This window comes from Pleurodeles waltl, chromosome 10 (assembly GCF_031143425.1).
Source record: "Pleurodeles waltl isolate 20211129_DDA chromosome 10, aPleWal1.hap1.20221129, whole genome shotgun sequence".
Lineage (NCBI taxonomy): Eukaryota > Metazoa > Chordata > Amphibia > Caudata > Salamandridae > Pleurodeles > Pleurodeles waltl.
Window position 1 is genome coordinate 155966803 of NC_090449.1, and position 17925 is coordinate 155984727.

The following is a 17925-nucleotide window of genomic DNA, read 5'->3' on the forward strand; positions in this document are numbered from 1 at the left end:
TCGACCAGTGCAACAAATACAACAAAACTGTATAAACATGAAGATAGCAAGGCTTTCGCTAGTAAGGTGTAGTGGTTCATATTCCAATCTATATATCTGCAAGGCAATCATATCACATAATAAAGGTCAGGACCCAGGTCTCACATGTAATAAGTTACCCAAATAGTATTTCCCAACTTCAAGCTAATAATACAAGGATATCACACGTAGATGGTGAAGTGCAAATGTAATGCTGGCTAACAACCATTATGTCTTCAAATAGGAATCGGTGTAGCGGTCTGGGTTACAGTGCCGTGGGATGGAGGTTCTCTCCAGCGTCATTGCCAGGTTCTCTGAAGTGGAGCCGAGGAAACGATAAGGGCAGCCCTTTGGTCTTTCAAAGTTCATTAGCAGTCTGGGGCGCAATAGTTGGTAGTAATGCTACGCTGCTCTCAGTTTCAGAGTCTGAGTCCCCAGCCAGGGATGACTCTGTGCTGGACCTATGGCGGGGATCCCGTAGAGTAGTAGCAAGTTGAATGGCTTCCAGTTGACATACCTGTTGTGGGGATGGACCTCCTTCTCTGCCGTTTGCGGCGTCCTGTTTACGGCGGGCGTGCCGAGCCCGACGGTTTGATTTCTATGATGCAAACTCATGTTGTTGGTCACTCTGTGTTCCCTGGAAATTTTGAGCTAGCCATTCTCTGGCTGCTGTTGGGAAATCAAAGAAATTAGAACGTCATTCATGTATTACTTTCAATTTTGCTGGAAAAATCAGTGCATATACAAGGCAGTGTGCTCTGAGGTGTCTTTTTACTTCCTGGAAGAAAGCCCAGGGGCGTTGTACTGACATCGCGTAGTCTGAATAGTCTGAATAGAGAGATACTCTGGAGCCAGGACCATGAGCGGCGCGCGTTTCCATGCCCGGAGCAGCTGGTCTCTGTCCCTGTGGTTCAGTATTTTTCCCACTATTGGCCACAGTGGGGCCCCTTGAACAGTTCTCTTGGCCGGCACAAGGTGCGCCTGCTTCACAGTGAGCAGGGCAGATAGGCCCTCCAGCGGCACCATCGACTGTAGCCAGATCTCAACGAACTGAGTGGGGCGATCTACCTCGGTGCCTTCTGAAAGGCCAACAATACGGATGTTATTTCTGCACGCTCTGCCTTCGGTATCTTCGGCACGGTCCTGGAGTTGTTCCACTTGTTGCGCAGTTGTGTCAACATTGAGTTGTACTCTGACTGTGCTGACAGCAAGGTAGCTAGCACTTGCTCCGTCGATTTGACTCTGTCCGCCAATTTATGCTGGTCATCTTTCAGCAGATTTAGGTCCGTGGTAATAGCGCCAAGTCTCTGTTCCATTATTACTCTGGAGTCCTGAATTTCCTGTAAAATAAGATCTAGCTTGTCCCCTGATTGCTCTGCTCTCGTGGGAGGAACACAGTCAGATGGTGTGGAGGCAATCACCTCAAGCATCCCTCCAAAGCAAGAACTTTAGGTTAGCAGGGGTCTGCCTGCGTACTACATCTCTCATCACTCCTGGACAGCAGCAGCCATATTGCAGAGATCCCATCCATGCAACCACCTCACCTGATCTGCATCTGGTCCTGCAGGTGTTTGTGCTCTGCCGTTGTACAAGAACCCCACCCGCCGACTCTGGGGCCTCCAGGCTCAGCCGCTTCATATATGTCAGAGGTTGAGCCAGGAGTAGCCATCTTGGCGCACAGTTAGCCACGCCCCCACTAGTACTACCAATAATACAACCACTACTGCTACCATCAGCACCACCACCAATGCAATACAAGCCTCAAACTCAGCTCCACCAATACCACACCATCAGTACCAATAGCAATCACGGTCAAAACCAGTGACTTTAAAGGATATTGCATTGAACAATCATTTCTGCATGCATGTTTGTTTATCACATTAAACCCGAACTCTGACTTTTCCAGTCATTGTTTTTAACATATGCTTCTGGTGCGGCCAGTAGGCAGAAATGTGCCAAAATAATTCAGACATTTCAGAAATGTAAAATACATAATTTGTACAATGATTTTTAGTTTGACAATCATACTGGACAAATAAAATTACTTTATAATCATGTTATTGAATTATCTAAAGGTACCTCTGTGAAGTAAGGGTTCCAGGAGATATTGCTTTCTCCTAGGAAGATGTCTTGAATCCCACCGGCTGAAAAAGAATATCCAACTTTGTTGTAACTGAATGTTTCACCTTGTGAAGCAACAAAGTTCAAAATTTCGAATTGGCTTGGAAGACTGCCAGTTTCATCAAAGTAAATGTCATCTCCGCCAGTAGAGTTGAAGCAAACGGTTTTCATATATTTGTTCAACTAAAGAAATATGTCCAGACACAACAAAAATAGTGGTATTTTTAGTATAGATGATCTTAGCCAAGAAAATAGTACAGTTGCCTATGAAAATAATCACATTATTTGTTTCAGTAAAGTCACAAAAGTAAATAAAATGAGAACGAGAACTATTTCACTCATTGGATGTGGAAATTGGCATCACAAGCATTTACCAATAACATTGAATAGCACATTTTACTTCAATACTAAGGGCTTCATTACGAATTTGGCAGTCATTTGGCAAGACCACTGTGGTGGCGGCCGCCAAAAGACAGCCATGTTGGCGGTAATCCGACTGCCGTATTAAGAGTCACACTGTGAAGGACACCAAAAACAGTCAAAATTCCTACTCCGCCCGGACACAGGAGGGTGGGAAGGATGGTGTTCTACCACCAGCACCACCAGCCTGACACAATTCTACCCACAAAATTACGAGCCACAAATCACCACAGCGGTTCTTCCATTGCAGCAAACCATTGGCTGTCTGAACCGCTGTGTTCAGTACAAACTCCTATTGGAACATAACACCACATTGGACAGTGTGAATACCCCAAATCTGACACACATACACACACCAGACACACCTACTCACCTTACTATATAACACCCCCTCACACGCCCCACAATCCTTTGTAACTAATACCACATATAGAGATACCGAGAACAGGCAAATACACTAATATACCACCTATACTCTGTAGGCACACACACACACACATCTCACTCACACACACCAAACAACTGCACTACCAACACAATACACACATAATGAGCACACAAACACCACAAGCGTCCAACACTCACAACACACCACCTACAACCCCTTCAATCACCCAATATTGCACCCTTACACACAAAACACCTCCCACCCTCAACACAACCACTACCATGTCCCCTCAAAAGCACCCACAATTCATGGACAATGAGTTGAGTGTCATGTTGGATGAAATTGCCAGGTTAGTGCCACAAATGTTTGGAGCACAGGTCCAGCAAACCTCGATTGCCAGGAAAATCTAGTTGTGGCAGAGAATAATCGATAGGGTCAACTCAGTAGGCAGCCATCCACGCACAAGGGAGGACATCAGGAAGAGGTGGAATGACCTACAGGTGAAGGTACGTTTCATGGCATCACAACACCAGATTGCCATTCACAAGTACCCACAACTTCCATGTCACACAATTGTCGTGTCCTGCATGCTTTCTCACCACCCAGTAACTCCCCAATTCATTGCATGTCTCACTACACCTCTTACCTATTCACCTAATGCCTCCTCCTGCATGCCACACCTCCACCCAGCCCAACTTCCCACACAGCCCTGTCCAAAGGCATGGATAGCATCAGCAAATACCATTGCTACGATTCCCACAATGTACTAGCCCATCTACGTGAAAACTTGGAATATGCACATCACCTCACATCCCATGCATGTATGGCTATTGGCTACACCAACTAGATGGTACAACTGAGGACCACTATATGGCAATAACAACAATGCAATGGCACACCACAATGGCAAACAAGGTTAAACACAGGTACAGCTCTGACTAATCCAAATGCCCACTTATCCATATCTCCAACCCTGAAATGGACTCACCATGGTATGGAATGTAAGATGGCAGACTCCATGGTCATGCACAACATGCAAGACAGGACATTTAATCTTGCATACCGACACACTCTCCTCCCACTGGGACATCATGCTGCAATGTCCAGCCATTTTGTGCAACATCAAGCAAGCTTAATTAGTTACTAGGTAACAGTGCTGAACAGTCATGTGAACTATCAGTAGGTACCTGAATACACCCACAGAGCTATAGTTACCAAATCTGATTGACACCAACCAACATGGAGTATGGTACACATGTCCTAGGCTATTATCTACCACCAATGGTATGCTGTGCAGCATCTTTCATTGTCATTGCTGGGAATCATGTTAAGCCACTGTATGCATCTCATAAACAGATACCCATGCACACTTCATATATGTAACTCTGTCTCTCACTTCATCCACAGGTACCCCTACCAGTGCCACCATGGAGAGGACACCAGAGACTGCCAGCCCCCCTCAGGATGAAGGCCCCAGTGAGGACAACACGTCTGGATATTGACGGCCTACCTTGCCCATCTGGGACACCTGGTCAGTCTACGAGTCCCTGCCTCACCCTTCCCACATAATCCCCCCAACCCTGTGGCATCAACATCACAGACAACCCTTCATCTACAAACCTGTGTCCCAAGGACTGTTCAAACTGTTGTGTGCCCCACAGTACAGGGACCTGAGTTGACCCATGACACTCCAGACAAGGAGGATCCTGCAGACACTGGGAGTGGGCACACCATGCCAGGGGTACAGGCACGTTGGGGCAGGGGGCATGGGAGGGGGGCTGTGGGCCAGAGCAGGGAGCCCCAAGGGACTGCATTGACAGGAAACCATCTCCCAAATTTCTGGGAACTTACCAACAATCCCGGGACAGGATGGGCCACATTATCACCGAGTTGGGGGAAAACCAAAGCCTGCAGAGGGAATACCACCAGGAGGTCATGCAGCAGTGGCAGGCCCACAGTGCCACCATGGCCTCCATTGCATGGGTGCTTAGGGGCATCAACACCCCCCTGTGTGCTTCCTCCACCCACCAGCAGGCCCCTTCTGCTAGCAACCTAACATTTGAGCCATCTACACCAGTGGCAGCTAGTGGAATGGAGGCCCTGCCAAGGGAACCACATGTCTCGGGCACCCCTTCCTCTGTAGCTGAAGAACCCCAACGCAAATGTGGACATCCACCCAGACATCCCGCTGGAGCAGATGCCAAGACAAAACCCACTGCCAGGAAGTGAACCTCTCCTGATATGTCTCCCTTGTGTGCCACTGAGACACCCTGTTGACTGTTCAGTGACATTACTCCATTTTTCAAAGGAACATGGATACTGGACCTGTGCAACCAACTGCTGATTCCATCTACCATGACATCACTCATCACCTGATGGGCAGTGTATGCACCTTTGTTTTGCCGTACAATATCATGATATGCACAATAAACACCATGGAACACAGCAACTGTATATGTGTCTGTAATTAAACATCAACTAATGTCATGTATTACAAATGAGGTCTGGTAATGCCCCCTACATCCAATAGGCAGTGTAATGGACAGCAGAGGGAGGCTTCCTCAGCAGGAGACACAGTGAAACAGATATGTCTCAGGACAGATGTCAGAGAGGTATAAATCCTGGGCCACACGCGAATATAGTCAGTATTCCAACCTGCAAAAATACCATGACAGAGAGTACCATCAGGAAGGAAGGCATGATGCCCCACATTCCACATATGCAGGTCACAGATGTCGTGCCTACTCCAGCATACCTCCTAAGCAGGGGCCCACAGATACTATGTATACATCTCCAGTCACAGATTATACACACTAATTACTTTACCTGCCAACTGTCATGTTCAAACAACTTTTCTGCTGTCGGTTACTAATGGCTAATGACAATGAATGCCTCAAACCACAGGTATCAGAGGCACTGAGTAAGATACCACAGTCAGAAGGTGGAATGACATGAGAACAGGAGAATGCAACCAACATACCTCTATACTGGTCTGTCCATTTGAGATGTGAATGTAGGACACTGCAGTGAAAACACTTGTTAGAGCTGAAACACTTTTACTGTACACCTTACATTCTATCAGTCAGCTCCCACATGTCACACATTGGGATAGGACCACATAACACCCCACTGATGAACCAAGTTAGGAGGACAATTGTCACTAAAGATTGTGGACATACAAAACATGAAAACTCCACTCAACATACCTGTATGTGACTGGAAGTACTGATTGATTAGCTCAGTCCTAGTGTTAGCTGCACCTTCCTCCTCTGCCTCCTCATCACTTACCATTTCAGCATTTCCAGCTACTGGGCCAGCTGCCTCACCCTAATCAGCTAGCAATATTATCTGACGTCTCAGGGCTAGAATGTGGAGCATGCAGCAGGCAACAATTATCTGGTATACCTTTTGGGGCGAGTAGAGGAGAGCACCTCTAGATAGGTCCAGGCACCTGAATCTGGCCTTCAGGAGGCAAAATGTTCTTTCAGTTACACGTCTTGTCCTCCCGTGGGCCTCACTGAAATGGAGTTCCCCTTCCATGGCAGGATACCTCACTGGTGTCAAAAGCCAAGGAAGGTTAGGATAGCCAGAGTCACCTGTGTGCACACATTCAGGACCAGTGAAATTACAGGCACAGCGACAGGGCAGATAGTGATGACAGGTGCCATAATAGTGAAACCCCTTATAATGCATACATACCAAGGAGCCAGGTCCTCTCTGTGTATAGTCGTGCCATCATGTGTGGGACATTGCTGTTCCTCAAAATGTAGGAGTCATGCACAGATCCAGGATACTTGGCTGTGACTTGCGAGATGTATTGGTCTGCCAGACACATCACCCGAACATTCATGGAGTGATAGTTCTTTCTGTTCCTATACACTTGTTCATTGGCACCGGGAGGGACCATGGCTATATGAGTCCCATCAATGGCCCCTACCACATGAGGAATGTGTACCATAACATAAAAGTCTGCCTTCACATAGGCCAAGTCCGCATGTTGGGGGAACCTGATGTAACTATCCAGGTGCTTACAAAGCACACAGTACATCCTTAAACACCAGACAGAACATGGGCTGAGACATTCCTGCAGTTAAGCCCATTATATTCTGAAAGAAACCTATGGCAAGAGAACGTAGCACTGACAAGACTTGTACTGTGGGAGGGATGCAATAGGGATAGTGTATGACTGGCAAGAGATCTGGGTCCAAATATGTACATAGATCCATGATGGTATGAAGATTTAGATGATAGTTCTGGATGACATGCCTGTCCTCCATGGTTACAAGGTCAACTAGTGGACGGTACACTGGTGGTTGTCTCATTCTCCTCATGGCAGGATACCTAGGTTGAGAGGAGAGAACGTACATTGAGTAAAGCAGTTGACACATTGTAGTAGAACATGTTAAAATAACATACACCTAACACTGTAGGGCATGCGTAGCACTGCTGACATACACTATAACGGCCATGCTGAAATGTTTTGGACACCATGTTTGAGGCACATTGCCGTACATGTAAGTCGTATAGGACAAATGTCATGTGTAATGTACAATATGTGGCAGACTGAGCTGTCCTGCACTGATCAAATGATACGTAATGGACTATACCAATATAGTGTAATCGCCTGTGTGCTTCCAAGTATCTGAACATGGCCATCATCATATATAATGCCACATCACATTATTGTGTCATGACTGTCACAATTTTTTGCTTTACCATGATGCCACAGCATAGGCTTACGCTGCCCTTTGGGAGATTATGTGTATGGTGCACTTATTTTGGACATCCATCATTTATAGGTGCACGAAATGGAAGCCGCCTGTCCTGCTGAAGGGGACAGTTGGAAATGACTTAAGTCCACCTGTGGATGTTGTCATGGCGGTAGGCATTCGCAACTGCTGTGCAACTTGTCATTGGTTAACATTGCTGCTTGTGGCAGACTGGAGCCAATGGCGATGACCACAGTCGGTGATGGTCCTGTGCGTGGTGGCCATGACCGCCATTTTCTGCAGCCTTGCTCACTTGACTCCGGACACTGTTGCTAGCCTGAGCTGCTGTGTACTGTCTCTAGGAGCCATTGTGCCACATCCTGCAGATGATAGGGCCCCAGTCCTCACCCCACAAGAGCTGGAGAAGCTTGTGGAGGAGGTCCTACCCCTATATGAATAGCTATATGGGGCAGTAGAGGAGCAGGTGAGTCCAATGCTATAGTCATGTGTGATAGTGGTTGCGTGTGACAGTGAATCGTGCAAGTGAACTGGTGAGGAAGTATATGCATGCAGAGGGCATAAAATGTAGGTGTGTGAGGATGGGAATGTGTGGGACCTAGCTGAGACAGATGTGTATTGCCCACTGCTGTTGGTATAGTGCCAGTGTATATGACTTTCTGCTTCTGTATGTGTCATCCATGCAGGTGAACACCCATCGGAAGAAAGGGATCTGGAGTGCCATCGCCAAGCAAGTGCGGACCCTGGGGGTCCACAGCTGGCAGAGCACCGATTGTCGCAAGCGGTGAGAGGACCTGAGACCCTGGGCCCAGGAGACTGCAGTGGCCCAGCTAGTGATGTCCTACCAATGAGGGAGGGGTGCCCATCGGACCCTGACCCCCCTAATGGCCCACATTTTGGCAGTGGCCTACGCTGAGGTTAATGGGCATTTGAGGGCAGCACAGCAGCCACAAGGGGGTGAGTGCTGACTGTATCCTGGGACTTGGCTCTGGTTGTATGGTGTTAGGTGTCTCACTGTAGCTTCTTTGACAATGTAGTTTGTGCAACATGTATGTAGACTAGTGGACATGGGTAGCACCCACCCGGCCTGACTATTAGTTGTAGATGTGTCCTCATGGTTTGCTGTCAGTGGATGTACATATCCTGTATCAAGACATTTCCATGTCTACATGCGGAGAAGGTCAAATTACATTGGAACATGTGTGACTCCATCCTGCCTTTTCTATTGATGTGAGCTTATGTTTCACCCTACCCATTGCATATGACCTGGTCTGTCCATCAGCATTTGAGCATTAGTGGCTCTAAGGTGAAAGTCCATTCCCTTCTGTATTGCTCACCTGAATTTGCAACTGGGTGACTCATTTTGCACAGGGACTATAGACATCAAGTACTGGTACTGGTATTGAATCCATTTGAGGCAGACATTCCAGTTCCACCACAGACATTGGCCTGTATAGGATTTAACTTATGACTTGGTAGTTGTATTTCCATATTATGTTCATCTTCTATCAATGGGGTATGTGAGGCTGCAACAGTAGGATTAATAATGTGTGTGTTTGATTTGGTATGATTGCAATCATCATGCATTTCAATTTGCTAGACTTGTTGGGATATGACCTTGAACCCCATGGGATAGTACTAAAGGTGGTAAGTGCCTAGGCAGACCTGACCTTTGACAACATTGTTTAGCTGCAGCCTCCATCATGTCTCAATGGTTACTTGGGGGCACATCTAATGGAGTGGGACAGTGACTGATACCCTTGACCTAGCTGAAGTGGGTGATTTGGACAGGATTCAGTATTGTATGACTCATGAGATGTTGAAGTGAAATATTTGTTATTTTTTCTTTCCTGTAGCTACCCTATGTAGTTGTAGGATCTGTTGTTAGTGCTATAGCAGTCTTGTTGTTCCTTGTGTGCATAATGCTTACATGTCTTTTCAGTCTGGCATGTGTGTTGTCTGGACTTAGGTACAGGTTATTACATGTCTGGAATGGTGTGAGTGATGGTGGTGTTATAATGTTGTAAAGTCCAACTATTGAAACTGCATGTCTAGTGGAATTGTAAGTGGTCCATGTTGGCATATATGTGTTCCTGAAGTTCATCACTTGTTACACTGCACTCAGTGATTGTGTATGGATGTGTAGTGTGTGCCATCGGGCCACTGTAGATGCACTTAGTTGTAAGAATAGTAGTGTTATATATGTGTTTATTTTCTGCAGATATTCCTCTGTGATTGTGTCAAACCTATCACATGCCTGTGCCCCTGACATGTATTCTACACATCAGATGTTAACTGTGTGGGTGTCCAACTTGAGGTGTCTACATCAGTTATCAGTTCACTATTGTTTTTTCTGTATATATTGTTAGTTCAGCCATGTTATGTGTCAGGCAGGTGCTGTGTGGTGTGTGAGTGGAGTAGTCTTCACTATCATAGAACTTTACAAAGGACATGGACTGATCAGGTGTTGTAACTGTAAAGGCCTGATGTGTTTTGTCCAGTCACCAGCACTTCCAATAGGTGATAGGAATATGGAGCGGTATTAATAGGATTCTGGTAGTCATTTATACTTCAGCCAGGGCATGATGTGTATGCAAACATGGCTTTGGTGGTGATCATGTGGATGACTCCAGTCATGCTGACTTACTTGGATTTAGATGTGGGTGTGTGGCTTGCCATGCAGGGGTGGGTAGTAGTGACATGTTGTGACATGATGTAGGATGTGTATTGTCACCAGAGATAGCCAGGAGATGTATTCCTACAGATGTGCAACTCTAAATGTGTGTATGTGAGGTATATGTTAACCCTCTCTCTTCTTCTCACTCTATCTCCCTCCCTCTCTCTCTCTAATTGTGTGCATCAGCATCAGCAGGTGAAGGTGACTGGGCACAGGCGATTAGGGCTGTTGCAAGCCACGAGACCCGGAGTGCTGCTACCAGCAACAGCGAGGGACCTCATCGCACGAAGGGCAATGGGAGTGTCACGGGGGAAACCGGATCTTCACCATTCATCTTCGGACTCCTCCTCCAGTGGACACTCCTTGGTGGTGGTGGACCCTTCTGGGACCACCCCAGCACCATCTTTGCCCCAGTCAGTCCTGCTGCCCTCAGTGAGGAGGCTAATGACCTCCTGAGGTCCATTTCTGTGGGTCAGTCCACCATCGCGAATGCCATCAAGGGACTGGCAGCTCAAGTCCAGCAGAGCAATGGGTTCCGCGTTCTTGGAGGTGCACTGATTGGCCTACAGAGATCCTTTCAGGCTCTGGCCTCCACATTGACGGCAGCCAGTCACCCTTTGTCTCCCATCCCCCCTCCACCTACCTCTTCCCAATCCCAAACCCTTCTTCCCAAACCCAGCCAAAGCATACAGACAGACAAGCATGCACCCACCTCAACATCCAGGGCTACAGCTGAGAAACACTAGCACCACAAGACCCACCACCGGCATGCACACAAACAACATCCACTACCTGCACAGACTGCCCCCAAATGGTCTGTGTTCCTCCCCAAGTCCAGCCCTTCCACCTCCAAGTCCTCCCCTGCCCCCATGCTAGTACTCATGACCCGCCCCCTGCCAAAAAGTCGACCCCTCCCAAGTGTTCCTAGCCCTCCCCTAAAGCTCGCCCTATGCCCCCCAAGCCCAATTAACCCCATCCCAAACCCAAGCCCGCCCCCCTCCACCACCCTAATCCCTGAGGTGCCTGCCTGCCCCCTTGATGCCCTTCCCTGTGGAGTTCATATTGCAGTCAGGAGTCATGTAGGGGCACACAGAAGTGCCATTTTTGCATTGTACATAGTTATTTATTTCTTGCCATATTTATATTTTTAATATATCTGGGCCAACCAGCTGTTGGTTCCATGGTCACTTATTTGTCCTGCCTTTCTTTCCACATGGCTGTTTAGGTCTTGCCTGCTTTGGTTTGTGTGTGAGTGACCTGTATGTGTAGTGGTTGTGCTAGTTGTGTCTGGGTCGCATGTGTGGATGTGGTCCTGGCATTTGTCCCGCAGTGATGGCAGTTTATTGTGCGTAGGAAATGTTTGTGTTTGGAACTTGCATGTATGTTGATATTTCGTGTATTGTTGGTGTTGACATTTGTAATGGTGGTGTTGTGTGCCCTGGTGTGTTTGTAATGTGTGCATGCATGCGTGTGTGTGGTGACGGGTATATCAGAAGCGTTGTGTGGTGTGTTAGCGTGGTATGACCTTCGTTGTATGGCTGTTTGATTGTGTGTATTGGCTGTCAGGTGTTGTTACGTGTCGTTGTATGTAAGTAGTGTCAGGTGGATGTGTGTATTATATGTGCTTGCTGAGGCCTTTATGCTGTTGTGGTCTATTTGTGTGAATCGGTGGTGTTGTGTATTGTTGTGTTCGACTGTGCCGGTGCTGTGTGTCTGCAGATTGGTGTGTGTATTGAATGTGTGTGTTGGCCGTGGTGTGTGTAGTAGGTGTGTGCATGTGTGTATGTGGCTGTGTGTGAATTTGTATATCATTGTGAGGTAACATGTGTGTGTCGCCCTCGCCACCCGCCCTGGATGTGTATGTTGTGGGTGCATGGGTACTTTGGCTTTTCCCTACAGTGTCAGGTAGGTGTGTGTACTTACGGTTGTTGTCATCATCGCTGATTCCGGAGTCGTTGTGCGAGCAGTGGGAAGACGTGCAGTTCAGGTTCCATGGTGGCTCCGGACAGGTATGTGTTCCAGAAGGTGTCTTCTTTTATAGGGTGGGTTTCTGCCAGGGTTTCCATGATGGTGCGACCACAGCAGAAACCTTGGCGGTTTGCAGCCTCATAATCTGTCTGGTGGGAACATGGTGTCTGCCGGCCTGAAAGTGACTACTGTCATCTGTGGCGGCCTGCCCACACTGGCGGTGCCAGAGGTGGATTGACTGTATTGTGTTGGGAAGACCGCAATGGTCATAATTTGGTGGTCTTCTCTGCCAGCTTGTTGGCGATACGACCGCCGCCGCCGCCAACATGGCGGTCCTGAGACTGCCAAACTCGTAATGAGGACCTGAGTATGCTAGGCACTGGTGAAAACATTATGCTTATTGAGAACCAGATCCATCATGGATTATATAGTGCTTTAGAAATGTTATATACATAAAGAACATTACATAAAATTGATCAGTGCAAACACTTACAGGTTAAAAGTAAAAAAATTAAATAAAATTGCTTAACAATGTAATATACCAATCTGAGAAAGTCAGCTGCAAGACAATGGCAGAGGCATGATAAATATGAGGTTATTTTGCGCTAGCAAATTTGCTTGTGAACCATAAAAAAATGGCATCTAGTGAAAAAACTGAGTTTGCATGAATCTCAATGGATTAAAAAAACAAGGGCTGTATGGATGGGTATAAACGTTTGCTACCACTCTCGTGTCTTCGTAGATTATTGCACGTCATGGAAAATGAATGTCCTCACAATACATTATTCATGGATTGTGTTGTTTTTACAAACGAAAATAAAGCTTTGGGAGCGAAAAATATGGGAATACAAAACAGTAACAAAGGAAAGAGTGAAAAGGGTCTTACAATGCATTGGGCACAAACACAATACATTGCTCCAAGCAAGATTCAACAGGTGTGTGTCATAATGTGCTGTATGTGTAACAGTTGGGTTAGGTAGCATTTTCACTTGTCCATTGAAGGAGCACTGTGGAAGGAAGACTGTGAAGAAGATGAAGATGTGGAGCAGGAGGCATAAAAGCTACAAACACAGGCAATATGCATCAAGGGAAATCTGCCAGTAAGAATGTGCTCTGTCCTCTGAGGCACTGCAGGGCTCACATGTGGGGATAAACATGTTTCTGTCCTGTCACCTCTCCTGTTGGACCTGTGCTGCTCTGAGATGTGTGATGGATTTGCAAGTTGTAAGGGTTTGTCAAAGTTCGGTACACTTGATAAGGGGGTGTTTCCCACGCCTTGTTGATGTAAAAACAGAGAAGCCAGTTAAGGTCTACAAAAACAAAGCAGCTTCAATTTACTGGTTACAGATGCTCAGTGGCATCCCCACACATTGGTAAAGGTAAAGAACTTGAGTATTTTGTTAAAAAAAAGCCCTGTTATGAGTCTAGTGGATGGGAACACCTGTCCGCCAAACTCCCGACCGGGTGGTCACCGCCATGCTGGCGACCCTTCCCCAGTCCCCATTAAGACTTTCCCACTGGGCTGACTGGCAAAACCAAGGTACAGAGCAGTCATGCTTTACTTATGGGCAGTGTGTAAAGTATTTATGCAACACTTGAAACAGTGAAACAGTGAAAACACCACACAAACAAATTCCATACCAGGTTAGAAGAATAGAGCATAATTTGAAAAATGAAACAAGATCAAAACAACAAACCTCCTATCACTAGAACTGGACTGGTGAACTTTCAAAGAATAAACTGCAATATAGAGCCTAAAAGCATATAGTGCTGTCTGTTCACCCTGGACCTGGTCACAGTCAAAAGTTCAAGCTGACTGCGATGGAGCATGGGTCAGATACAGTCCCAGATTGTCCTACTGAAGCTCTACCTTCTCAAGAATTGTGACATGAGTCCCGTTCGGGGGGAAGAAGTTAGCCGGGAGCAATGAGAGGGTCGCTGGCGATGATCGGTGGAGTGCCAGGAGCTGGCTTCGTATTGCAAGATGACACCTTGCTGTGGTGATTCATGCGGGTGGATGATTTTTGCTGTGTAAAGAGATAAACTTCTAGCTGCTTGCACTGGATTTACAGGAGAGCACTGAGGTTCTGAAGCGAGCATGCCTATTCACGTTTACAAAGAGCCCAACAGCTTGACTTTAAGGGCTTAAAAACACTTCCAAGGGCCCATGACCTGAGAGGACCTCGTAGGGGTCAGGAGATTATTTAAGACAGGTCCAGGAGCTGGGGGCAGCCTGTTATGACTCTGAGGCTCAGATCAGGAGGCCAACAGACTAGTCCTTTGAGTCACTCTGGGATCATGGGTTCAAGATGGACTCCAGGTCCAGTTTTCCCTCGCCAGGCAAGAGGGCAACAGATCAGCACAGCAAGGAAGTAGCTGCTTCAGAGCACAGCAGGTCTTCATCCTTCCCACAGAGTATCCTCCGGTCCAGAAGTGTACTGAAGTGGTGGTGTCTGAGGTCCAGTTCTTATACTCTCTTTTACTCTGGGGTAGACTGGGGTAGACTTCAAATACAGGCCTTTGAAGTGCAGAGAGGCTCTGCCATTCCTGCCGTGGCACCAGACTAACATCGGGGGGTATGCAGCCCTTTGTGTGGGGACATGACACAACCTATTCAAGTGTAAGTGAGATTGGGTCCAGCTCCTCCCTGCCAGGATGGCCCATCAAGTCACAGCTAAGCTTCCAGTGGTTGTGGCTGCCTAGGGGGGATACACAAAGCCGAGCTGTCACCCACTTCAGGCATGTGATCAGAGACAGGCAGCAGGGACCAAATGGTTAAAGTAAGAAAATGCAAACTTTCTAAACGTGGCATTTTCAGAACTGCAATTTAAAATCTGAATTGATCATAAGTTTGGATTTTAAATTGTGATTTCAGAGACACAAAACATGAACATTCTATCTCTTCAGAACTGGGAATTACAGTTATAAAATGCAATAAGGTAATCTATATGTTATCCTATCGGAGAGATATGCCTTGCAGTAGTGTAAAACGACTTTGGCAGTTTTTCACTACCAGGACAAGTAAATATTAAAAGTACATGTCCTGCCCTTTAAATACACTGCACCCCGCCCTCTGGTTTGTCTAGGTCCTATCTTAGGGGTGACATATGTATAAAAAGGGAGGGTTTGGGCCTGGCAAAAGGTTTCCTTTGCCAGGTAGACATGGCTGTGTAAAACTGCACACACAGGTTCTGCAATGGCAGGCCTAAGACATGGTTAATGTGGTACTTGAGTGGGTAGCACAATTAGTGCTGCAGCCCAACAAGCAGTGTTTAATGTACAGGCTCTGGACACACATAGTGCCACTTTATAAGGGACTTTTAAGTAAATTAAATATTCCAATTGGAGATAAGCCAATATTACCATGTTAAGGGGAGACAACACAATCACTTTAGCTTTGGTTAGCAAGTATAATACCAGCAAAACCAAGGTCAGAAACGTAGAGGAGGTAGGTAAAATGTTGGGGGAAGGCCACCCTAAGGCTGTCATGACTAACATCAGGTAAAATCAACAATCAGGAGTGTAAACCATACACTAAACATTGATAGTACCCCAGTTAGTGAACTCCATTCACTAAACAAAACAGGCAAGATCACTGATTCTCTTGCAATTGGAACATGCAAACTTGTGTACAGAAGCCTCCCCAAAATCCAAATTGAAACGTTGCAGGTATTGCACAACAAGGTAGCAATAGTGTTGTTATATCTGAAAGAACATAAGCATAAAATCACAGGCTTAAAAGGGTGAACACTTGACAGATGCAAGCATACCCCATGTTTTGCACAGAGAGATGCAGGTATAATCTTTGGAATAATGTTCTGATGGACATCCTTGCTGATATACACTTTACCTTGGGTGTGAGTGAATCTGGTGCCAAGTGGTTCTACTACTGATGTATGCACTGAACATGGTGACATAATAAAAAGGTTGCAAAATGTGATGTAAATAAATCAATACCAAATATAAAATATATGAATAAGCTGTTTTTCTTTTGTCTGGTAAACTGTACCCTAAAGTTGGATTTTGTTATACTGCTTTTTATGTAGACTGCTATTTTTAGGTTTGCATTGATAGCTTTAGCTGTTTACTAGGTGTCTTGTAAATAATGTACAAGTGGCCTTTGGATCATCCCCTTTCATCAGTAGCTTGGTTGGATCAGTGTTCTATGGGGAGTATTAGTCTGTCTCCTTAGGGAAGAGGATGTGGTGCTACTACCACAGTTGCTGACTTTGGAAATGGGAAACCAGGTTTGAGTACCTGCATCAGCTTACTTCCTGTGATTCTGGGCAAATCACTTAACCTCCCCATCCCTAAAAAATAAAAAAGGGGATCTGGCCTTATGTAATATAATTGCTGCTCATGTAAAGTGCTGCAGTGCCCTTAGGTTGAGGGTGTGCTGTATAAAACTTCAAAAAACCCTAGGAAGTGCCTGTAGTGATTCTTGTCCGCATGCTCAGCAGTCCTTGTGCACTAACTGCTACCCATGCGGTGTGCATTGCCTGGGTCCAGTGTCAGGGGTATGTGCTGCCTCCTTGTGACATATCAGACAAAGAGGAACTTGTTCTCTTGTGACCACTCACCTGAAGGCTAGCGGTGGATGTCCAGACTCACAGTGTCTAGTTTCTGTAGTCACAGTCTCACTTCCCCTCTCTTATCTTTAGTCCCTGGCTCCTAACATCACCTCATATTTCTTCAGAGCTCATTAGGGGTTTAGGGCACATGTGATCTAACTGTGTAAATGAATGTATAAGGACTTGGTTACAGTACCAAGACATCTGTTGGTGATAGCAAGCCAAATAATTATGCCTAATGGTATCTGAAGTCTTGAATGAGACAGCTTTGTGCATCTTCTTACAGAAATGTCTTACAAAAATATGGCCACCCTAGAAGTAAACATGAAAAACCAAAAAAATATAATTGTCTACAAAAATATTGATGTTCCAAATATCTAAAATACCGTAATATCAAAAACAAAAATATACTAACACAAAAATACTGTTAAATATATTCAACATGACCAAAATATTAATATCAAAAATACTGACTACAACAATGTCATCTTCAAAATTTAAAAAGTAGTACAATTTGAAAACAACAAATAACTACTCAAAAAACAGAAATTAACAAAACACAATTTAAAATATTTAAATTACTTTATTTACTATATATACTCATATTAAAATCATTAAAAGTATCTCAAAATTAATATCTACTTACAATAAAACTCAAATACATATATGCCATTACAAACATATTTAATGTAAAATATATATCATTAAACACATAAAAATCATAATATATTTTGTAATAAATCATTAAATGTAATTATATAATCATGTAAATAAAAGTACTTAATAACTATAACATACATAACATTAAACCAAAAGCCATAATTAGTGTCCACCAAATAAGGAATACACTGACAAAAAAATTCAAAACCCACACAAACCAACCAATAATGTGTAACATTAAAAATACAAAAATTTTACTAAGTAGATTAACACTATTACGAGAGCACAAAAACTGCTTTACTTAGCAAGAAAAACAACATCTACAAGAAGTGGCACGCTGGTGGATTTCAGAGAGACAAAACGAAGACCCAACTA

At 45.3% G+C, this 17925-nt stretch overlaps 1 protein-coding gene across 1 annotated transcript in view; it reads right to left on the minus strand.

The window, feature by feature from the left end:
- The window catches only part of LOC138262393 (vomeronasal type-2 receptor 26-like), a 34185-nt gene extending 32737 nt beyond the window's left edge, over window positions 1–1448 (minus strand). Inside the window, exon 1 of the mRNA XM_069212295.1 lies at window positions 1087–1448. Coding sequence (XP_069068396.1) covers window positions 1087–1448 — 362 coding nt within the window. The remainder of the gene's footprint in view (window positions 1–1086) is intronic.
- Window positions 1449–17925: the final 16477 nt, after the last annotated feature.